Source organism: Leptonychotes weddellii, chromosome 10 (assembly GCF_054177405.1).
Source record: "Leptonychotes weddellii isolate Sample4059 chromosome 10, ASM5417740v2, whole genome shotgun sequence".
Classification (NCBI taxonomy): Eukaryota; Metazoa; Chordata; class Mammalia; order Carnivora; family Phocidae; genus Leptonychotes; species Leptonychotes weddellii.
The window spans coordinates 14,424,033-14,448,561 of record NC_138378.1 but is presented as its reverse complement, the minus strand read 5'-3'; the positions used below and the strand labels follow the sequence as shown (position 1 = coordinate 14,448,561).

At 42.9% G+C, this 24,529-nt stretch overlaps 2 protein-coding genes across 3 annotated transcripts in view; one reads left to right on the top strand and one right to left on the bottom strand.

The window, feature by feature from the left end:
- Positions 1-3,692: 3,692 nt before the first annotated feature.
- On the bottom strand, positions 3,693-15,378 carry OSER1 (oxidative stress responsive serine rich 1). The gene is made up of 4 exons (XM_006734495.3): positions 15,219-15,378; positions 11,320-11,436; positions 8,310-8,423; positions 3,693-4,926 (listed from the first exon to the last, which is right to left on the bottom strand). The coding sequence occupies exons 2-4, from the start codon at positions 11,394-11,396 to the stop codon at positions 4,239-4,241; spliced, it is 879 nt and encodes a 292-aa protein (XP_006734558.1). The 5' UTR covers positions 11,397-11,436; positions 15,219-15,378; the 3' UTR covers positions 3,693-4,238.
- A 61-nt stretch (positions 15,379-15,439) lies between these two features.
- GDAP1L1 (ganglioside induced differentiation associated protein 1 like 1) overlaps positions 15,440-24,529 on the top strand; it is a 48,280-nt gene continuing 39,190 nt past the window's right edge. The window contains exons 1-3 of one of the 2 annotated variants that reach the window (XM_081832705.1): positions 15,440-15,597; positions 16,023-16,070; positions 23,489-23,607. Coding sequence is in view for 1 of the 2 variants with exons in the window: in XM_031029404.2 (XP_030885264.1) it covers positions 16,065-16,070 (6 nt within the window). In the remaining variant the exon portion in view is untranslated. The remainder of the gene's footprint in view (positions 15,598-16,022; positions 16,071-23,488; positions 23,608-24,529) is intronic. The other variant, XM_031029404.2, reaches the window with a different exon arrangement.

Genomic DNA, 24,529 nt, shown 5'->3' with positions numbered 1-24,529 from the left:
TCTGGAGGCCATCTGCGCGTTACAGCAACTTTTCCTTAGGAAAACCCAGTTCCCCGAAGAGAGGGGAATTTACTAAACTTGGAATGAATTCGAAACCACTTTTTAAAGAGCTATCCCATTCTTGCTTTTTCCCAGGTCTTTTCTTCGTCTGTCGTTCTGTTCTTTGATCAGAAAGGGTAGTCATTTGCTCCGTTTGTTTCTCATTTCTCAGGTGTGGATCGCTTCCTAGGGAGCCTAGAGGGGAGGGACCCAAAAAATCCAGAACAGAGAGAAGGCCTGCACACAGAAACCCACTTGAGTACTTCTCAGCCACTGAGGACTCGGCTGAAGAAGCCCCGCCTCCCCAGACAAGTTTTCCTGGCTGGGTTAGGTGCCTTTGCACATGTGGGCTCTTTCTCCAACTGTGCGTTGTTTGAAGCAAAGATTATCGTCATTCCAAATAAAAAGCATGAACGCATACTGAGTGCCTGGTGCTCCGGCTCACGCTTGTATGCCCAGTGCCTGCACATTGTGGGTGCTCACCTTTCCTTCTCTGCACCATTTGGCAGCTTTCAAGTCCCTTCTTAATTAAACGCTTTTTCACTTGACCGATAAGACTGTTCTCTTGATTCTGCGCCCGCCTCACGGGCTGCTCCTACCTAGGGCTTTGGCTGGTTCCTCTTCATTCCGCTGACCTCTCGACCGTGGGAATGTCTCAGAGCTTGGTCCTCTGTCTGGGTCTTTACCTACATTCACGTCCTAGGTGGTCTCCTCCAGTCTGAGCTTTAAGTAACACCCATATCCTTACGGCTCCTACATTTGTGCCTCCAGCCTGTACCTCCCCACTGATCTTCCATATAGGTCCACCACCACCGTCGCCACAGGGGGTCTCAGAAGCACCTCACACTTGGTAAGAGCAAAACCAGACTCCCAACTCTCCTCCCGTATGTGCTCCTCCAGCCAGCTTCAGCTTCTGATTTGGAATCCTTAATTGCAGTTTTTCTCTCACACCCTGTATCCAATCCATCAGCAAATCCCCTCAGCTGTACCTCTAAACTAGTTCCAGAATACATCTTTTCCTCTGCACTGCCAAGCGTCCAAGCCACCAAAGCCCATTGCCTGATTTACTGCAGTGACCTCCCAACCGCCTCCTTGCCTCCCCTTCTCCTGCTCCCCTCAGTCCACACAGAACAGCCAGTGCTCTTGGTAAAGGCCAGTCTGATAGGCCTCGCCTCTCCTCCAACCCCCGCAAATGGCCCCTTACCTTAATCAGGAATCACAGCCCTTAAAATGGCCTGCAAGGCCCCCCATGATCTGCCCCCTGCCCCACGCTTCCGTGACCTCGCCTGCTTCAAGCTGCATTGACATCTTTGCTGGGTCTCAGCTCAAATGTCACCGACCTCATCACAGAAGCTTCTCTGACCACCCAAATAAAAGAACCACCCTGTCCCCAGCCCCAGCCCTTATGATATTGGAATCCTCCTCTTTCCATTGAGTACAAGGATGTCATTCTGCTTGCTGTTCTATTCCCAGCACCTAGTATGGTTGCGGGCACTCCAGGTGTATTTGCTGAATAAATGGATGAATGAATGTTCTATGAATAGTTAATAAAGGCACATGTCAGGATGCTACTTTTCAAAACATCAGAGTAAAATTTCTCAATCCATAATCTGAATCCATCTCCCAGGGTGCATTCAAGAAAGATAAATTGCACTCACAAAAGGTCAAATGTTCCAGTGAGGGACATTCATATTAAAGTTGGCCCAACTGGGTCTGAGCAGAGTAACTTTTAGCTTCAAGATTCATGTTTTGAGATTTTGACTGAGATGTAAATACTTAAAACTTATTCCCATGGATCTGGAATGCTTAGCTTCCACCCAAGTTTGGATTTCTTCAACAGGTTACTCAGCCATTGGAACTTTGTCCCGACACCCCTGCTCATGACAACTTTTGTTTGAAAGGAAGGCGCATCTTACTTCATTCTCTGATGACTGTTCTGTTAGCATACAGAATTAAGTAAATAACCAGACTACGGGACTTAAAAGCTAAAAAGGACTTAAAAGACTGAGGAACCATCTTTATTCAAGTACCACACTAAGCCCGAATTACTCCACTCTCGCCAGTACAAAAGGTGAAGCAAGACACTAGTTGTGGAGATGAGGCGGTGGGTGGTAGGTGCCTTTACAGTAGAAACTCTAATGGCCTACTCAGTGGTTCTTAAAGTGTGGTCTGGGATCTACGCTTTCAGGGGATCTGTGAGGTCAAAGCGACTTTTGTGATATTAACGTATTAACTGCCTTTTTCATGCTCATTCCCCCACAAGTGTACAGAATTTTCTAGAGGTCACACGACACACAATGTTCACAAGAGGTTGAATGCAGAAGCAGGTATGAGAACTAGTTGTCTTCTATTAAGGCAAACATTAAAGAAATTTGCAAAACTGTAGAACAACGCCACTCTTTTCACTAAAATATTTTGTTAATTTTTCAATTAAAAATGTTAACATGTAATAAAATAATTTTTAAATCAAGTAATATACATTTTAAATTTTTCTGTTTTAATTTCTAATATGGCAAATATTTATAAGTATAATCCACAAAAACAAAAGCTTTGGCATCCTTAATTTGTAAATGAGTTGAGACCAAAAGGTTTCACAACTGTTGCCTTAGGTATATGCAATAGCATTCCTTCTGGTAGCATTATTAAGAAATCTCTCTGCTGGGGCACCTGGGTGGCTCAGTTGTTAAGCGTCTGCTTTCGGCTCAGGTCGTGATCCCAGGGTACTGGGATCGAGCCCTGCATCAGGCTCCCTGCTCGGCGGGAAGCCTGCTTCTCCCTCTCCCACTTCCCCTGCTTGTGTTCCTGCTCTCGCTATTTCTGTCAAATAAATAAAATCTTTACAAAAAAAAAAAGAAATCTCTCCACTTCCAGTGTTATGATGGCAAGGTATTGTGCCCCCTTGCTCAAACCACAACCCGCAGATGTCACTAAATCCACACTACACTAGTAACTAGCAGAGATCTCCCACTACTTATGTTCAGGGCTTTTCCGGGGAATACCCTTCCCACCTCTCCCAAGTACAAATCACATTATGTGGGAAGCCCAGACCCCTCTGTCATGAACCAACTCCAGTAAGTGGGATGTTTTAGTAAAGAATTAAAGCTTATTTTCTAATCTAAATAAAAGTTAAACTTTCTGTTAACATGACGTTAAAATGGTGGGACAAGTTTTCACTGAATTTGATGGGAACACTTAGGATGATGGTCTGAATTAAAATACGTTATGTGGTATGTGTAAAATTCACTTTGGAGCCACCTGAAAAAGACAGGGATTTGTCCTCCAGCTGAAACAGAGAGATTTTTTTTTTTCTCCACCAAACTTTGGAGGGAATTTTTGGATGGCCAACCAGAAATACAAGATACAGCATGTATAAAATTCTGTGTTGGGTTGGCTGGGGTAGGAGGGCAGTGCAGAGATAATATCCATCCAGAACATTTGAAATTGAGGTATGAGATCTACATTACAATGGACTGAAACATGCCACATGTGTTAAAATGCCATAGATGGAGAAGATGCACGCTAGTTTCAAATATTACACCCCCTCTTTCCAACTGAAGCAGCCCGCTCCACGCTGCTTCTTACCCGAGAAACTTCACATACCAAGTGCCAGCAGGGGTTTGTTTGGTGATGGTTAATGATTCTTTCAAACAATATAGGGCAGGCCAGCTAGTTTATTCACATTGAATCTAAACCTTAGATTTCTGGCTTAACAATAACATAAGGAACCCTGAAAGACACAATAAGCTTGTGTTAAATCAGAGACGCTTCAAATCAGTCATAGAACTTCTAAGATTCTGGGCTGGCAACTACAGCATGACGAATGTTCAGTCCAGTTACAAAACGTTTCATTTTCCCGGGCCAACAAATCTTAAACAGATCTGAAAAATGCACTGCTTTACAAAGCCTTTTACCATATACCCATCGCTCCCAGTCAAGTAATTACGGTTTCTTCAACTCCCAGAAACTTTTTCTAAAGAGGAGGGATTTTCCTTTGATCTGCTTGCTTTGGTGCGTATGTAAGAACGCAGAGTAAGTTTAAAGAACGAAGATGAACGGAGATGCCAAGAAAAGTTTTTATTGCAAGCACAGTGAGCAGAAGGAGATGTCTTCTCACATAACGTGGCCGCAAGGTCTGCCATTAACTAAATCTCTCTGACAACCCTTCATTGGTTTAAAGCATATTACTTAGCTTCTTGCTATCAGGTGTACATCATTTCTGCCATGTGGGACATTTTCTTGGGAATATACAAGTAATATTCCATGTAGCCTGACAGGTCCTCAATGGTCACATCATCCACATAGACTCGAGCTTGCTCAGAACAGGAGCGGGGGGAGCCAGACAGAGTTCTGGTGTGGAGCGACTGAGAGTAGTCCTCAAGCATGGATCTTCGTTCTGGGGCCAAGGGAGGGACACTCTGCAGGCCTGAAAAGGAATACACTTCCATATCATGCCATCTCTTACACTGGCACTCCTTGCCTATGCATGCACATGGCTTGCCCTGGTTTAGCTTGGAAACGGATCGAAAGTCAGAGAGATCATTGGCCTTGAGACTTGCTTGGGAGACTTGGGTAGCATCAGAGGAGTCTTCCTTCTTACTCTCTGATGGGAGCCTGGGAACCGAAGTTCTCAAAGGCTCAACGACTGCCCCTGTGTGATTAGTATCGAGAGAAGTAGAGCATTCTCCTGCAGTGAACTCTTTAGGGGTGGAAATTCCCAGCCCACTGCTGCTATCAGGGGAGTCAGTCTGGCTTTTGTGCTTGAGCTGGCTGCTGGAAGAAGAAGCTATTGTACTGCAATGTATAAACTTTGGAGGATGAAGGACAGGAGACTTAGAACGTCGACGACGCTGGGTTCTTACTGCTCCTCGTGAAGACTTCCTTGTAGACCTAAGAGGAAAACAGTGCACAAAAAGATGTTGGGACACACAGCTGTCCTAAGCAGATTCTTTGTGATAGCTGGAAATTTACTTCCTCTCCTCTTGAGTCTGAGGTCCTAAGTTTCCCCCAAAGAGATGTGCCTACCTCTGTTTTCAAGCTGCCTAAGTCTGCATCTCAAAAACTTCAACATCTCCTTATTAGCAAGCTATAGAAACAGGAGAGGTAAAGGGGAGGTTCTAATTGCATTTCTTGGGCCAAACATTGGGTGCAGAATGTGCCCGCCCCAAACCACTTGATGCTGTAAAGCCCAACTGTTGTGCTCTGTGCTCCGAACATAGCAGCTTCCATACCACTGTTTGTGGCTGATGATGCCAATGGCCACTATGTCATGATGTCATGATTGCCACACAGAGCAGCAGGCTTAAGATTCATTTCTACCACTAGTAACAGCTGACAAATAAATTCAGACTCCCTCAAGTTTTTATGGATATTGGGAATTACCAGACGCTCTACATAACTTTTAATAAAACATTTAAATAAATAAAAGAGCTGAGCAAAGGAAATAAGAAAAAGAGAGAGAGGCTCAAAACTGCCAAGCAAAACTGAAAACAGAAATAAAAAGAACTTTAAAAACAACAACAACAACAACAACTGTATTTGACATTAAACTAAATGGCTGGGCCAAGCAGCAGAATAGAGCTAAGGAAAGAAATACTGAACTGGAAGATAAATCTGAATTATCTGTAACACAGTTCAGCCAATTGCAGTCTGTGGGTCCAAACTGGCTGTTTTCATACAGCCCATAGGGACTGCTCCTGTGGGCTAGCACTGTGAGCCTCCCTGTGCCTCCTTCCTGGCCAGCAGATGTGTCACACCACTGCAGTGGTCCCACGCTGGTCCCATCTACAGGCTGGGGCTCTGCTGTCAGCAACTGCCAGCACCTGAGGGGTGGAATCTCAGTTCCAGAGTCTGGCTTGTGCGGGGCTCTCTGGAGGAAAGAAGGGCACGCTGGCATCTGGCTGCCACTGGGGCACAGGGTAAAACTGACTCCAGTACTGCCACCCATCCCCCCCCCACCTGGCTAATCATTTCATCCCGAAACCAAGCAACTGAACACAAAATGTGTCCACCGGCCAGAATGGCATGCATCAGGCAAATGGGGCAGGGCAGGAATTTTCTCGCTTATATACATACCTACATAATATCCTTGAATCTCACCTCTTGGCCTCCAAAGCCTAAAATATTTACCATCTGGCCCTTAACAAAAAAAGTTTGCCTCCCCCTGACCTAAAAGGTGAGTACAGAGACTTGGAGGAAACTTGGAAAAATGTAAAAGTTAAAAAAATATGTAAAATAGAATAAGAAATCTGGAGTTTCCCAAGGAAAGAATATAGAGCATGGAGAACAAGTGATTTTTGAAGAGATAAGGGCTGATAAATTTTCTGAATTGATGAAAGAGATCTACAGATAGAGGCAGCACCCTGAAACAGGACAAATAAAGAGCAATCCACATCTAGACCCACTGTAGCAAAACTGCAGATTCTCCAAAACCGGAACATCTTAAAAACAGCCAGAGACTAGACAGATTATTCCCAAAAAGAAGAACAGTAAGGGTAGACTTTTCAACATCAATAATGAAGCCAGAAGACAATGAGTATCTTCCAGAGCTATGAGAAAATAACTCAATCTAGAACTAGGACTTCAGGCATATTAAATCAGGTGTATCTTTCAAGAACAAGGATGAAACAAAGACATTTTCAGATAAATCAAAGTATATTTACAATAGAACATGATGTTATACAAGGAGGGGGCATCATTCAAATTCATTCTATGGGGAGTTCTACAAGAGACCGTATTTACTAACAACGGACCTTTGCTAAAGGAATTTCTGAAGAAAGTACTTTAGGAAGAAAGAAAGGCAATGCATCGTATATGGAAGGTCTGAGATGCAAGAATGGTGAGCAAAGAAATTGTAAATGAGATAGACAAACACTGTTTATTTAAATAATAAGCGAGAAAACTAAAATATTGGGCAACTACACATGGAAGTCAGGAGGTCTAAGTAAAAAGATTGTACGGAGGATTAAAATACCGCTGATGCTTGAACAAGAAGGGTCTGAAGGGCCCGCTTACACGCGTGGATTTTCTACAGTACTTACAAATGTAATTTTTCTTCCCAATTTTCTTAATGTTTTTTCTATCTTATTGTAAGAATACACTATATAATACATAAAACATATAAAGTATGTGTTAATTGACTATTTATGGTATCTCTAAGGCTTCTGGTCAACAGTGGGCTACTAGTAGTAAAGTCTGGGGAAGTCAAAAGTTATATATGGATTTTTGACCTGCACAGAGGTTAGCACCCCTAACCCTCGTGTAGTTCAAGGGTCACTGGATTAACTTTTGTCTTTGTTAATAAGCAGTACAGTGGAATTTCAAGGCTAACTACTAAAAGAATAGAAACACAGCATATAATTTCCAAGCCAATAGAAGGAAAAGTGGTGGGGGGCAAAAAAAAAAAAAAAACCCATTTCAGACCATTTTTTAAAATGAGGGAGAAGAAGAGGGAAGGTAGGAAGAGTAAAAAAACAAATAACAAACACAAAGAAGTAGGACAAATAGCATAAAGTAAAATGCTAGAAACAAGTCTAAATATATCAATCAACAATCAAAATAAATGTAAATGCACTGAACTCAGTTTAAAAAATTATCAGAATGAATAAAACAAAATAAGCCATATATATTTATGAGACACATCTAAAATTTTAAAACACACAATGGTTGAAAATAAAAGATAAAAAAATACAACAGGCAAATACCAACCAAAAGACAACTGGATTAATTATATCAATTCTGGAAAAAACAGACTTTAAGACAAGAGCCATTATGAGGAATTAAGAATGTCACTTACATCATTAAAAATCTCAATTCATTAGGAAGAAAACAGTCTAAACTGGTATGAACCTAGACTGTATAAACCTAACAAAATGGCTTCAAAATACATAAAATTAAAATATGGAACTTAAAGGGAAAACAAACAAATTCACTCCCATAGGGAAGATTTCAACATACATCTCTCAATTACTGATAGATTGAAAAAAGATTCAAATAATACATTTAAAAGCTTGATTTAATAGACATAAAGAAACCCAAGAATGATTAGAGAAGACTCAGTCTTCTCAAACACACATAGGACATTTATAAAAACTGTCTATGAACCAAGCCACACAGCAAGTCTCAGCGTATTCTCAATTGAAAAGAATGGCTCATCTCTAATCATTGGGTTTGGGGTTCTGTATCTAACATACTCTTTTCTGGATACTCAGGAAAGTCCAATAGTAATTTATAAAGTATTGGGATAAAAATCATCTGCAGTAAGAAGCTCTTACCCATGCCAACTGTCTTTAGGTGCACATGAGGTTTTCGGTTTGGTCTCATCTGCTGATGTTCTGACTGATGCTCTGACATTTGTGCCTTCTCCAACAGACAGAGATGCTATGGACCTGAAGAAAACAACGAAGTTTACTGCTTACAGAAAACTGAAAGGAAGAGAACTTACTGCTCTCACCAACTCAAACACAATTTGTATTAATACCTTTCTCTGTCATTTGAGTTTCTCAAAAAATTGCTCACCTTTTAAATTTTCCTCCAAAACCAAATTTAGGGGATCCCTAAAAGCCCATGGTTGCAGAATCATAAGCCAAAGAGTAATTCTGAAGTATGACCAGCAGCAGGATATAAATAGACTTTTAGGCTGTTTATCTGGGGCAGATAAGGTCTTACGTCCACAGAGAACCCTAATGACACTGACCACTTATTTTATGTGGGCAAATCAGAGCCATGAGAACTAAGTTGAGGAGCAAAAACTTCAGGAGACTCATTCTAACTTGAAAATGAGTATTTCTGACAACTAATAAACTTGAAATATTACTGGAAGTTAAATCTTTGCAATTTAAAATTACAGAAGTAATACAGGTTTCCCAGGAAAGAAGACGAAAAAATTTGAGAGAAAAAAAGAACGTCTATAATCTCACAACCCAGAGATTTACAACATTAACATTTTGGTATAAATCCTTCCAGATCTTTTCAATATATACATATACACACACACTGGGCTCCTACTATACATGCTGTGGTATTAGTAACAATCCTTTAGAAAGAAACATTAATCTACTAAGTAAAAAGGATGCTCACTGAAATTAATTTAAAATAAAAAGTAACAGAAATAACCTAAATGTCCAGTAGAAAATAGAAAATACTACATTATATTAATGACACATCTATTCAATGGAATATTAGGACTTTATTACAAATTAAGTGTACAAAGAACTTGAATGACACAAGAGAATGCTTATAACTTAACATTAAGAGAAACAGAATGAGAAAAACAACTATACATATATTATGATCTCAACTATGTCAAAAAACTGTATGGTGTTAAGTATAGATGGTCTAGATTGTTAATAGCAGGCATGGTAAATTGAGATTTTTACTTCCTTTTTGTTTCTGTGAATTTTTCTATAATAAGCATGTATTATCTTATAATCAGATAAAAAGGATTATGTTGTTTTCTAATAAATAAATAGAGATTTATCCTGATAAGACAAATACCATTGGGAATGGAAACCTGTTGAACAGGATCACGCTAAATTCCTGGCAAGGCTTGGTTAGTTTATGAGTCAGTACCTCAGATGTCCCATTTGTAAATCAGCAACAATATGAAACAACTAGAACCATATGATACATTACACAAGTCTTATTCTGCTTAGTCATGATAATGACTCACCCCCTCTACTCTTACTCAGTTTTCTCAAATGTTCTCCACTGCTCCTTCCCTTTCTACAATTTTACTCCAAGCAGATCACAGACTATAAAGATGCAATAACTGACCATAGCTTGTATGGTCAGATATTAAATCTTCAAAGGTGTTGTTGTTTTTAATGTTCCAGGTATTTTTAGCGGTATGGAAATAGCTTAATTTTATGTTCCAACTTCTTAAAACACCAGGAAAGAAATCTGTGTATGAAGAGTTACTCATATGAATTTATATACATTAAGGGATTTATATGTATATGTGTGTGTATGTGTATACACATTCCTAGCATTTTCCTGACTAAAAAAATTATTTCTATACCAGAAATCACAAAGGAATGTGACCATAATCTGGAACTATCTATTTCTCTGCTTTGTCTTTATTTCCCAAAATGACTTAAAAATTACTGATCAATTTAAATAGCAAATATGACCATATGAGAAAAGCCACTGCGAGGAGAAGATATTTATTTGTAGTATCATGGAAGCAAATGGGAGCACTATTAACAGTTCCTGTGCAAACCCATTAGTATAGATCTTCTCACCTGGTAGACCAAAAAAAAAAAGTACTAGCAATAAACAAACAGCTATAACAACTACTATTTAATTTTTACTATGTGCCAAGTACTGTGTGCAACTCTTCATGTTGTCTTCAAGGTATCATATAAAGGAATGGTTAAGAGCACAGGTTCTGGAGGCAAATTGGGCTCAAATCCTTACTCTACCACTTCTCACCAATGTGACCTTTAGCAAGTGATTTAACTCATCTGTAGCTCATCTGTAAACCGGAATAACTATAGTATCTATCTTCTAAGTTGGTAGTGAGAATTAAATAATGTGTATAGATACTTAAGCCAGTGTCTAGGGCATAGAAAGTGAGTAATAAATCTCAGTGATTATTACTTGTTGTGAAGTGTTCTACTCTGAGCTTCTAGGGTTTATTTTCCATTCATGAAAAGAAATATTCCTATATCTATCAAAGATTTGAGATTTCTTCTGGCCTGGGGTGAAGAATGGGGATGAAAAGAGTCCTGCACAGAACATTTTGCAAAGGGCGAAATATTAACATGCAGACAGCAGCTGGTCTGCAGGTGCTCTAATTAGTTTGGCTAAAGGGTCCAAGATTATTGATCTCAGTGACAGAACCCTAATGAATAGAGGTTTCCATAGTGATAGACTCAGCAATCAGAGCATATGAAATCGAGAATGTCTGTGGATTTCTATGGAGCCAATTCACTTTTAGGGAAAAACACAGTGATTCCCTAGAGATGCATGAGGAAATTCCTGATGGGACACTGCTTGATAATTCTGATTCAAGAGGGAGGTGGGGAACCCTCCTCAAAACTAAGGGAAACCAAAACACCCAACTTGGGAGTACAAATGAGTTACTTTTCAAAATTTAACATTAAGAGTTTCTTTTATAAGTAAAATAATGCTGTGCACAATTTGGTAGAATGCCACACTATTAACATTTTAATCTTTTATGAATAATGAGAAATTTTAGAAGAGAATGAGATCTTCTTCAGTGGAAAGGGCTATTTAAATCTAGTAAGCAATTCCCAAATAATGTATTACATATTTAATTACCCTGATGCATCCACTCTTAATTTCTTGAAAGCAGTTTGTAGACTCTCCTCTTCTCCATCCTTGGCTTCAGATTTCATTGTGAAAGTTTTTACACTACTATGGATGTTGCCGTTAATACTAAAAAATAAAAATAAAATGAGCAAAGTGAAAACAGGTAGGTTCAAAAGTATACCTGTTGTTAAAATCTATATTCCTGATACTACTTGTTAGCGGGAAAAAAGCAACTTTCTATTTCTAAAAGAAATTTTCAGTGCAGTTGGGGACTGTAGGTTTTATTTCTTAAGAAAAGACAAATGAAGTGATATAGAAACATGTATTTATTATAACAGATTTTTTTACTGAAGTATAATTGACGTGTTATATTAGTTTCAGATGTACAACATAGTGATTCAACAATTCTGTATCTTAATTATTATGATAGAATTTAAACTGTCCAAATACTTGATGCCAATATCCTGTTACACAGCTTTGGAAACTAGATCACCTGAAATCTATGTTTAAGTATACCTTTTAACAGGGTAAAAATTTGTCCACTTGTAGAGGTCTAGAAACCTACAGACAAAATGACCTTTGTACCAAAAATAAAAGGAAAAAGATCAACCTACAACACTCTGATCCTTTAAAATGATACTGAGTATTTGTGTAGTCCAACCCTAACATTTCCCATTAAGTATAACTTCATGACACATGATAGCATTTCTCTAAAGCAATCCTGACCCAGATATCAATATTCACATAAATATTCATACTCAGGTATCAAGATGTTACCATTGTTAAAGCAGGATGACAAATATGTTTCAATGATTACTGATTATTCCACACTCTTACCAATAAGGCTGGTACCTTCATTTTTTTTAGCTTTTAATTATTTTAATTATTATACAAGATAGAAAATAAATGAACTATGCATGCAACTTGAAAAGATAAATAGAACAAACCTTCCCAAAAGAAAAAGGTGGAAAGTAAATATATATAAAAATTATTTTTCTGTAGATGCACCTTTAAATGATCTCCACTTAACCAGTTTGATTAATGAAACTTCTCCATTCTTCCACCTTGGTTTTTATATTTAAACAAAGAAAAGGGGAACAGGGGCCAATCAAAGCAGTAAGAGACACAACAGAGAAGCAGAGAAGTCTGTCAATAAATCCTTTGAAATCTAGTTTCCTGATTGTTTTCACTAAGGTAATAAATTAGTTAACATCAAATCTGAACAAAAAATAAGTCAGTATCTATGAACATATCACAGGGACTCAGAAAGAAAAAAGGTAAAACAAAAAATAGAAGATGGCGGATTTGGGAAGCAAAGGATTAACTTTACCTTTTCCTTATTTCTAACTTGCTAACCCCATCTAACCCCCTTCCCCCCGCCCCGCCAGGCACTCTCAGAAGGAGCAGTGCCTCTCTGTGGACCCTTCTAACTTCTCTGATTCCTTATCTGCTCATTTTTCAGGGGTGAGTTTGAGGTTATTGTGAGACCTCTAATATTCCAAAGGTCACAGTGTCATAATATGTTTGATATAATGTAATCATATAGCACCAGTGGCAGAATAAGGAAGCAAGGAATTAACACTATTCGTTTGATTTATTTATTTACTTACATGAAGAAGAAGGTATTTTAGGCAGATCTCTCTGGCAAACACTGAAAACAGTCTCCAAAGAATTTAGCTAGCTTTTACTGCAACTTCTTAAATCAAAAAATCTGAACACACTCCCCACATATATCTTGCTGGTTTATTTAACCAGTACATGAACTTGAGGAAACATTATTAATTCCATATTTTGCTGGTTTCTAATGCTTTTGGATTTAGAGGGGGATCCTCCCCCAGATACACATTAATGTTCTGTATATCTGGGGAGAGAGGTGAGCAAAGATCACATATCCTAATATTTTTGAAGCTCCACAGCACCTAAAGAGTGCTACTGTAAATTATAAACAAATTCTTCCTGCTGGCAGAACTAAAGTTTGGCTTATAGTTTTCCTCAATTACTTTATGACCGGTCAGTCAAATGCTCAGACTATTTGCCCTTACAGAGTTAAACAATCTGAAGACAGTCTCCCCATCCCTGAAGACCCTACACAAACCCTTTTCCAGGACTCTCTGGAAATCAGTACACATCACATCTAAATATACACTGCTGAATTCTATAGACAGAAATTCACTCCATCCACAAATATTTACAGAATTCCTACCATGTGCTTTAGCACTAGACTGGATGTTAGGGATAGAAGGATAAACCTGACACATACTAGGACTGTGAACCCTATTCCTGTAAGACCTGGAGTCTCATTCCTGCCCTAACACTGTGCTAAGAAGCTTTGCACCCAGATATGTAATTTTTAATTATATAGTCCTAACTTAATTGCACTGCAGGTGACCTCTAGATGTTTATACAAACTTAGTTAACATTCTTGTTGACACACCAAAAGATCTATTATTTGAAAACCAAAATAGACCAAAATAAAAACTGGCTATAGACTAAAACTTTAGGAATGAAGTTCTGTCTAAACTATTTTCAGACTTCCAATATTCTGATTACGTACATTTTCCCTCTGTTATATTAACCCAGGGAAAAGGCGAGTCTTAGACATGACCTTAAGAGCTAAATCAGAGCATTTTTGTAAGTAATTACAACAGACTTAATATGCCCCTCTGTATTCCTGGCTTCCCATTCACTCAAATCAAGAGCTGTACAACTAACTCTGGGAAACATATAATTGGTTTGCCCTTTTTCATTAATATTAAATTTGTGGAGACATTTCTTTCCATTTTCACTGCACTGACTTCTTGAAAATGGAACAATTCCCAAAGAGATGAAAGTTTAAAAGCCTATTAGAAGTTACTTTGTATTGTTCTAAGTTAAATCACAAGGGGCAATTTATCTTTGCCTCGGATTTTCCCAACTTTTCAAAAATGACAAGTAAAATTCTACTAAGTTCCTCCATCAAAAGGGCAAATTCCTGGTTTTCTCTGAGTTTCAACGAATAGCATGTGTCACAATCTTATTTATATCTTGTAGTTTTAACCATGACCTCTTTTAACCTCAAGCCTAGATCCAAATTTCCAGGACCCTGAAAAGACCTGAGATCGATCAATAAAGGATCCCCGCGTAAGCGTGTCATCACAATGTTATTTAGAAACTTTCCCAGCCTCCCAGGAAGCGCGGAGTGCGGGAAAGAAAGTCCTGTCCTGCAACCCCCTAAGACACAAACAAGTCTAGGTTGAAACTATCGGCCCCCAGACCAAAACACATTCACATCTCTCTCTACACACTTTCTCACTCCCCACACTCTCGACGTAGAGCTAAAGCACCGCGTTAATTTTATCCCCACCCCCCGAATCTGGATCGGTCGCGATTAAACGAGAAAAGGTCAGAATCGGGGGGCGGGGGGGTTTACTCAGGGAGTGGAGAGCTGTCTAAGGCCCCAGCTCTGCCCGTCCAGGGTCTCCAGCTGGAAGGTGCCTCTGCTGGATGCTCCCCCGGCCAGAATGAGAGGCTGGAGTTATGCCGATGCAGGAGAAGGCGGGAGCGGAGCCGAAGAGGCAGCCAACGAGGCTGGGGCTCGGAAACAAGAGGGAAAGGGCGGGAAGGGGCAAAGGGCGGCCAAGGAAGGCGAAAAGGGGAAGCAACAGCCGGGCAGGAGCGGGCGGAGGGGCGGGACGCGGCGGGGACCGCGGGGGCGCGGGAACGGAAAAGAGAGCAGAGCCTGGGCCGACCCAGGCCGCGGCTGCCGAGGGGGCGCGGAGAGGCCCAGGCCCGGCCCGGCCCAGGCAGTCAGCGCCGGGGACGACGCGACGAGAGGCGGGCGAGCCCGGGAGAAGCCGCCCGAGGCCAGGCCGGGCCGGCAGGTCGAAACGCGATGCCACGGCCTATTCCCGTCACGTCAAGGCACTCACCTCCTCGCAGCTGGGGCGCTCCGGGAATCCAGTCCCGTCAGTTCAGATCGTCTCTCCCGGATCGCAGCTCCTGACTGACCCGGATCCAAACCCGCGGAGGGGCCAGCCCGCGCCTCCGAAGTCGCACTGCGCCTGCGTCACTCAGCCACGCGCCCCGCCCCCTGCTCATGCTCCTCCCATCCCAGTGACTCGGCAGCGCGGCAGGCGGTGGCTGCGCAGGCGCGGGGCACCAGCCTTGCCTCTCGAAAGCCCTGTACCCGCCCCTCTCGGAAGCACGTGCGTCTACGTCATTTCCTGTTATTCTCCTCGCTTAGTCCTCGGTCCTCCGTGGGTTCGCTCGGGACCTGCGTTTGGGGCGTGTCCGCTTCCTCTCTGTCAGGTGAGTGAGTAGGGGCTGTTCTTCGCAGTCGACCCGCCGCCTCACTTCCGAAGGCCTCCCTGGGCCTGGTGCTCGCCCTGGAGTCACCATGGCAACGGAAATTCCGGGGGCCGAGGCCGGGGTGGGGGAATCTTCGCGGCACCGGAGCCCCGCTGAGCTCTTGGCCCGAGTCTCCTTGGTGCGAAGGAACCGGACGGCCTGCACCATCTCCAGAGCTCGGACGCAAGCCCTCGTTTCCTGGCCTGCAGAGACGTGGGGGAGGTTATCAATCACGGCCAGGGCCATGAATGAGGCCAGAATTGGAATGGCTGTAATGCCTCTGTCTGACTTGAGACGGCTGTTTTTACCTGTCCGGGCCACAGTTTCTCCAGCTGTTCAGTGAGGAAGTGGACTGTATCAGCCGAATCTCGTTTTTTTTTTTTCAGGCACGGACTCCTTGGAAAATCTAGTGAGAACTCCACGGAGAAATGCACGTACGCACTAAATTTTGCAAAAAGGCTTATGGGGCAGTTCACCTAACTAGGTGATTTTAAGGGATCTTTCCATTAGTAGGACTCTGACCGTTGCTCAGATGAAAGGCAGAGAAGGGGTGATGTGTGCAGCAGTTGCAAACTCCCTCCCCACCCCCCCGTCACCGGGAATGATTCTGCTGAAGTAGCTGTGCTTATCCGCACTCACCGTGCCCCGGTTAAACGTTCGTACTTCTCCGAGCTTTGTGGAAAAGATAGCTTTCCTTAATTGAAAGAAGAGTTGGCTAGAGTTGGTTCTGGCCCAACACTAGGGTGAGGGTTGTTACCTAAGCCAAAACTGGGCCCTCCCATCCCCACCCCCTGATACTCAGGTATAGTCACCTAACTAGATAGGCTGCTGGAAATAGTTTAGTCTGTCCAGCTTAACTACAGCCAGACCTTGGAATTCCTGACCCATGTCTGGGAGTGGAATCGACATGTCATTGTATAAGGATGTTAAACATAAAGCATGTAGTGGGCCCTGGGTAAAACATTTTAAGTTCTCCTTGTTCCTGCCAAAGGTTCATTAACTGACAGGGGATGAAAAAAATCTGTTAATTATGAAGTTCCAACATCAAACCTAATAATGCTAATAATAATGGCAGCAATGTGCGTGTTCTCTCATGTAATATTCTTGTGACTTTATACAATTTACAGATGAGGATGCCTGGAACTCAGATGTTAGATCCCTTGTTCTAGCTCCCCTTGTCCTGTCACCCAGTGCTAGTAAGTGACTGAATCAGGATTTAATCTGTCTCAAAAGCCTGTCCATCTACTGCTGCCCATTTCTCAACATCTCTTAGAAAAGAATAAAAAAGAGGAAAATATGGTGCATTTTTTTCTCAGGAGTTCCAGAGTGAGTTGCGTCAAGACTTAAATATGTGTTATTAAGCTGTCATTTGAAAATACTGCTTCAGATAAAATTCTCACATAGTTAAGAGGAAGGACTGTATCTAGATTGGTAACGAATCCCCAAAGCCTAACAATTCCTGGAGGCTAGTAGGTACTAAATACAGTTTTGGTGAATTCTTCATTCTACCTTACTTCCTTCCATTATAGCATTAAATATTAACAACCAAAAAATTTTTAAGTGCTTCATGTAAGCATATCTCCATCATAAAGTCAGATGTTTTCTGAGACTGGCTCATTACTCAGGGAATATTTGGAAGGCGAGAACCTCTGGGGAATACCTCCGAAGTCCGTTAACTCACACCACCTGCTGTGGCCTGAAATTTCAAGTCATCACAGACAGGCCTGGCTCACTGTGTGGTACCTCATGACAGAATGAGATAGAGAAGCTACTTAAAACATGTGATCTGAGGGAACAAAAAGCCAGATATGCCTCCTGTAATAGCAACACAGGGTCTTCCCAGTCATGGAAAAAGCCCCGAACTTATGTGCAGACTTTCTGTATTTAGGGAATTGGCTAGGTATTAACTTAATGCACGTAGTAATTTCATCAGAAAACTATGGTAGCTGTAAAATTTCCTTTGGCAGTACTTCCTATTCCATGTATCTTATAACTGATTGAATACAGGACACTTCATTTCATCAAATTATACTGCAGAAACAATCAATATACAAAGGAAGATAACTTTGATTTAAAAAAAATAACTTTGAAGAAGGCAAGTTCAAAACCTTCAAAAAAATTTATTTTCCCAACCATGTGGCTGCCATCCTACCAGCTGGTAATCTGGAATAGTCGTCTTAAGGATTTTAAGCCTCAAAAACATTATTCCTTACCTTGATACAATTTTGAAAATGACTTTGGAGTAGAAGATGGTGATGATAATGATCAACAAGGATTGTCTCATTTAATCTTCATAGCCAACTTGCAAAGCAGTTGCTTTTATTTTGTCCATTTTACAGCTGAGTAAGGATCAGAGCAGTTAGATAACTTATCCAAGGTTACACAGCTTGTAAGTGCCAGAATTGGGATTCAAATCTAGGCCATCTGACTCTGCCCTCACCTTGCTGGTCACTGAGTTAGGCCACTTTTCTTAGCCTTTACCCATCTTCCCCTTAACACACCCTAACTAGATCAGGCATCCTTGCTTTCACTGGAAATACACTGGGCTTGAGAAAATGTGCTGCTGAGTGTGTGGCACTCTGTTCCGGCTGCACTTGACTTGCCTGTTCCTGAACTTACCAGGCACATTTCCCTCAGGCCTTTTGTATTTGATGTTCCCTCTGCTTGGAACGTTGTTTGCCCACACTCTCCTCTTCATTGAAGTCTCTGCTCATATCGGTTCCCCATCAGGGCCTTTCCTGGCTACCCCAGAAGCCCCCTTCATCTGTATCCCTTGAACTGGCTTTATTTTTCATTATAGCACTTACCACTACCTGACCATATATATTCGTTACCACTCCCCTCACTAGAATAGAAGTGAGAACAGAGACTTTGTCTCTTTTGTTTATCACTACTTTTCTCATTGACTCCTAGATGATATTTCCCACAGTTTAGCACTCTGGAAAAAATGGATGTGTCTTATAATTGACAGCTGTGTCCTGGTAGCATGTGTTTTTTCCCTTGATTATACCCACAATAAATGGGGAGTCTTTAAAACAGTGGTGTCTTAGAGTTGATGAAAATACAGTCTATCCCCAGGGCCCAAACTCTTGCCTGGCACAGAGTTGGCATTCAGTAATTACTTGTCAAGTGAAAGCATTGAATGTTCACTATGTGCCAGAAACTGTTTAAATATTTTTAATCCCCCACCCTTATCCTGTTATGAAATACTTCTGTTATCAAAGCAGTGTGGTAGTGGGGAGTAAGTACGTGGTGTCCTTTTGGAAGTCTGGGAGAGGGAAGAGAGCTGCGTCCTGGTCTCTGCCGTGGGACTGCAGGGTGTCGGGTTGCCTTGCTTGTCCTCAGTTCCTACTCTTCTTTCCACAGACTCTAGTGAATACCTGCTGCTTGCCCAGTGCTGTGTATAAGCAGAGGCACCAGATGCCCTATGGGCACCCAGAAGGGTTGCCTAGCCCGGTCTGGAGGTGCAGGGGGATGTCTCAGACAAGGCTTCCTGAGGAGGTTCTGTCTAAACTTGAAAGTCAGACATTGACCTGGGAAGTGGGAAAGGACAAGGATAAGACTGGAGAGAGCCCAAGGCAACTCAAGGAGAGAGTCGTGTTAAATAGCTTGCGTTTCATCCATAAGCAAAATAGTGATACACCAATGGACCATTTCTAGCACTCTGGCAGGCTCTTAGAAAGTAGATGAGGAAGAAGGGGAATGTAAGAAAGGTCAGTTTGAAGACATTTGAATTAATGTAAATGAAGGCCAGAACTGGAACAGTGGCTGAAGGGGGTAAAGACACCTAAGGGGCCACAGCTTCCTAGATTAGCGGGACTTGGCTAGGCATGCTGGTCAGAGATGTCTGGCCTGAGTGAACGAGTGGCCAGTAGGTGGCACCATTCACCAGGGAGGGAAATCCAGGAAGCCAGTGAGTTTGGGGAATTGGGGAGTTTAGTTTTGGGCATCAGGAGTTTGAAGTGCAGGTGATAGCGGGAATCCCATCATGTCATGAAGGGTCTTCATTTTAGAGACCGTGTTAGGGGGTTTATTTTCAGAATCGTGGGGACTGTGGAAGAGAAGAGAAATGACCATTTCATTTTATAACTATTACTCTGGTTAGAGCCTGAATGGCACGGTGATCTGGGCCTGCGTTAGCAGTAATCTAAAGAGCAGGTGGTCATAGGCCTGGAGAGCAGGGTAGCAGGTTGAAAGTTCACTACATTGGGCTTCGGTGAGAGATTAAATGTGAACAGGATGGACAGTGAGCGAAAGTGGATCATGAAAATCTGCTTTCTGGTTTGAGCCACTGATTAGGTATTGTTACCTATTTCTAATGTCACCCTACTGAATCCAACAGGCAGGAAACAAACAGATGGAGAACAACATTTAAATGGGGGATAATAATAAAAGCTCATACTCTTCCAGCTCTTACTGTGTGTCCGCCAACTCAGTCTCATCCTCTCAACAGTCTCATGAGAGTACCATTATCATCTTCATTTTCCAGATGAGGTAACTGACAGAGAGGTACAGTAACTTGTCTGAGGTCACACAGCTCGAAAGTGGTGTGGCTAGAATTTGAACCAAGGCAGTCTGGCTGAAGGCTGCTCTCACTGCCTGCCTGGAGTGAGATGCCTCTAAATGAGGAGCTGAGTTTAGATACACTGAACTCGGGAGATCTGTGGGGCAGCCCCGTGGACCTATCCAAGGCACAGGAAGATACATGGGGCTGGGTGGGGACAGCCTGGACCTTATGTTCTGACTGTTGGATCCTGATGATGTATTACCTATGCAAAACAACGACTGAAAATGCGAAGAGCCCCTGCTCCAAGGCTGTTGAACTAAGCCTTTAAGTCCTCATACTTACTCTGTCTGCCAGTTCACAATGGCTGCTTTGAGTTTTTCAATTTGAATTAAGTCTTGATAAGTCTTCAACTTACTCTACATTTGAACTGTTATATTATGGTTTCCTGGCTCAGCCTAACTCCAAGAATTCTTTCCTTGCCCTTCATGGTCTCTTAACCAATCTTCCCTCTCAAGCGTTGACATTTAGCTATAGTTTGTCAAGGTATTTCTTCATTCTCTGCTTATACACTCATGAGTGTCTAATTCTGCCCAAGGGAAAAAGAAAAATTTCACCAGAAAGGTGCACCTGTGTCCTCAGAAGCCGTTGGATATAAGGTCTTGTTCTATGTCCTTTCCTCGTGGCCCGTCTCTATAGCCATTCCTTCCCCTTCTCTCTGAGATCAGTCCCTACTTTGACACCACTTTGGTTCCCATCTTGCCCCTGTTCTCAGGGGACTCACTCCATTTTTCCATACATGCAAACACATATGGTACCTTTTCACATCCTTTAAAATACAAAAACAATGGGAGAAAACCTAAACCCACAAAGCCCCCTTCTACCCAGATCCCCCCTAAAGCTCCTGTCTTTTCCTCCCCCTTAAAACCATAGTATCTCTACTACTTCAATTCTCACTCTCCTCAGCCCACTGCCCACTGCAGCCTGACTTCTATCCCCACGGAAACATCTTGCTGCGGTCACAAGTAACTTCCTTGTTGCTGAATCTAGTGGGCTCTTCCTCAGTTCTTATGTTGCTTGAGTTCTGAGTACTGACACTGGACATGACCTCCTTAACTCCAGTCCCCTTCTGGCTTCTATGGCCCTGCTCTCAGCCACTCCTCCTCTACCCAGCTGCTGGTCCTCAGGGGCCTTGCCTCCCACTCCTGTCATCTCACGTGCTCTTCAGGATGACGCTGTGTCTGAGAGGAGAAAAATCAGTGGCTCTCTCGGAAAGGATATCAGAAAGGTCGCTAAACCAACAGGAACGCTGAATGACCAGGCCTTCTCGGATTGGAGACCAGAGCCTCTGCCGGCCGCCAGGAATTCCCAGGCAGCTTCTCTGGGACATCGTCGTCACAGTGATTTAGTCCCGTTTTTCATTCTTCTGTGCCCCTCTGTGCAATAGTCAAGTTCTTTGGCCCCTTAGCAGTGTCAGATTTTACCCGCTGCTACTCTGGTCCGAAACTGTACAACTTCCTGTGTTTCACTCCTCTCGCCTGGATCTCAGACTCCATTCTCCCAGTGCTGGGGGCTGTTTCCCTCTCTTCCAGTTCGTACTGTGCATAAATATTCAGTATTTCAGGGTTTTCTCCCCTCCCTCTTCTTCCGTCCTCCCCCCTCAAGTGGCATCTGGGCAGGAGGAAGGGGCAGCAAATGAGCTTTGTGGTTCAGGTATGTTCCCTCCCCGTTGCTGGTCTTCCCAGCCATGTGGCTGCTCTGGACTTGTCCCTCGGCATTTTGGATTCTGGTGGGACCCACCAAGACAGGGCTGGTCTGGTTTCCTTCCTGAGCAGAATCACGAACATTGCCAGTGTTTCTAGTCATGAGGTCGTCATGTGCCACAGTCCTCTCGGCTTGTCTCCTGAGCTTTCCTTGCCTGCCCAACCCCTCACTGGGGCAGGCATACACTTCCAGATTACCCACATGGCACACGGTGGAAGGGTAAGGAGAGAACTGCCCTTGGGCACCGTCTCACCTCCTTGGGCTACTTTTACAGCCGAGGTGCCAACTTGGTGCTGCGGCCCAGCCGGTGTGGTCTCCTCTGAGAGGCCTTTCGAGGAGGGCAGACCAGAACACTTGTCCTGCTTTTTCTCCTGGGTCCCTTCCCACTGTATGGGAACCTCTCTTTAATCTTACAGTGTGTCATCCTCCCACTGTGGCTTATAGAGAATCTGTATCCTCTCACCCCCAATTTGTGTTCTTGATCTACAGAGAGTTTGGAAATTAGGAAATCTTTTTTCCTCCCCAAAAAGCCAGATTTTAAGACTCTTATCTCACTATGGATTCAAGAAAAATTTCAGACTCAGAGCTGAGCAGTGGCTCCGGAGCAGCAAAGACCACTGACTAAATGGCCGGGGCACTGCTTGACAGAGTGCCCACCTCTTAGAGAGCAAGGCACTTTGGCCATCGCACCAAGACTACAGAGAACGGTTAGGGCATTTCTCCAAAGGAAAAGATGGGTTGCTATTACCCAAAGAAAGGGATAGAGGGAACAGGCAGGCAGAAACAGTAAGTGTCTTCCACAGCTTTGGTGGAAGCTTGCTGTTGACACCACGTCTAGATCTTCGGCCCATATGTCCCCTGTCAGGGAGTCAGAATTCCTATCCCCTTCAAGGGTCCTTCTAGCTGGACTAAGAATCAGATTGACCTAGCTTGGATGGACTGACCCATTTTCTGAACTCTCTGTGGCCTTCTCAACGTATTGCAATATATTGTAAATCTTTGTACAATATTTCAGGTTCAGATTTCCATTCAGTGTCTTCTCCCTTGTAGTGACCCCAGCAATGTTACTCTAACCCCATAGGAAGAGAGCTAGAGTTTTATTTTGCCAAAATAAAATCAGGTAATATCTGTAAGTGCTTTCTGTTTTACAAAATGCATTTGCAAATGTGGTTCCTTTGAGCCTCAAAACAACTCGGGGTGTTAGGTACATTTATCTCCATTTTACAGATGAAGCCTAGAGAGGTGAAGTCACCAGTTGAGCTGGTGAGTGACAGGGGTTGGATCTCAAATCCCTCCTCTTCCTAAAGCATGATGCCTTCAGCAAAGGAGAGCCAGAAGGAGGAAAATGACCTTGGGAGAGGAATACCAGCTTTGCTTGAAGGAGTAAGAGCTGAAGAAGAGTTGTAGGCGTAGAGACCACAAGTAGGAGCATTTGAACAGGGCAGGCTTGTGAGGCCCGTGGTTGTGGGAGCCTGTGGCTGGACCTGCTCCCGTGACTTTGGGGGAGTGGTCCCTGGGACTCCAGAGACGTGGGCCCTTGGGTGAATCATGGCACTCCCTGAGTCTCAGTCTCCCCATTTGCAGGATGGAGATAACCGCCCCCGCCCCCCACCAACTAGAAGAACTGCTTTGAAGATCTGGTGCCGTGGTATCTCTCATGCTGCCTTGGAATCTTCGAAGTGCAGGGCAAGCCTCTGAGCCAGGTTCACTTACTCCAGGGGAGAGCAGGCAGGGCTCTAGCCACGGTCCCTTTCTGGTTCTCCTTCTTCTCTTTTGTACTTCTTTCTTTTATCTTTATTATTGCGCAACGCCCTTGTTGTAAAATGATACAAGTGATTCTGAAATATTTAAAGTAAAGATGGAAAAACCTAGATGTCCCCCCACCCCGTACCCCTCCACCCTACTCTGCAGAAAGATAGCCACAGTGTGTGGTTTAGTGCACTCTCTTCCAGCCTTTAAAAACATGGTTCCAGGGGCGCCTGGGTAGCTCAGTCGTCAAGCGTCTGCCTTCGGCTCGGGTCATGATCCCGGGGTCCTGGGATCGGGCCCCGCATCGGGCTCCCTGCTCGGCCAGGGGCCTGCTTCTCCCTCTCCCACTCCCCCTGCTTGTGTTCCTTCTCTAGCTGTCTCTCTCTCTGTCAGATAAATAAAATAAAATCTTTAAAAAAAAACAAAAACATGGATCCATACATATTTTGATGTACATATTTTTCTATATACATATATACACACACACACATACACATATATACACACACATCCACTTATTCATACAATTTTGTTCTTTAAACTTTACAAAAACGTTCTCGGGCGCCTGGGTGGCTCAGTTGGTTAAGCGACTGCCTTCAGCTCAGGTCATGATCCCAGGGTCCTGGGATCGAGTCCCACATCGGGCTCCCTGCTCTGCGGGAAGCCTGCTTCTCCCACTCCCACTCCCCCTGCTTGTGTTCCCTCTCTCGCTGTGTCTCTCTCTGTCAAATAAATAAATAAAATCTTTAAAAAAAAAAAAAGTTCTCTACACTCTTCTGCACCTTGCTTTTTCCCCCATAACAATTTTTTTTTAAGATTATTTATTTGAGAGAGAGCAGGAATGGGGGAGGATCAGAGGGAGAGGGACAAGCAACT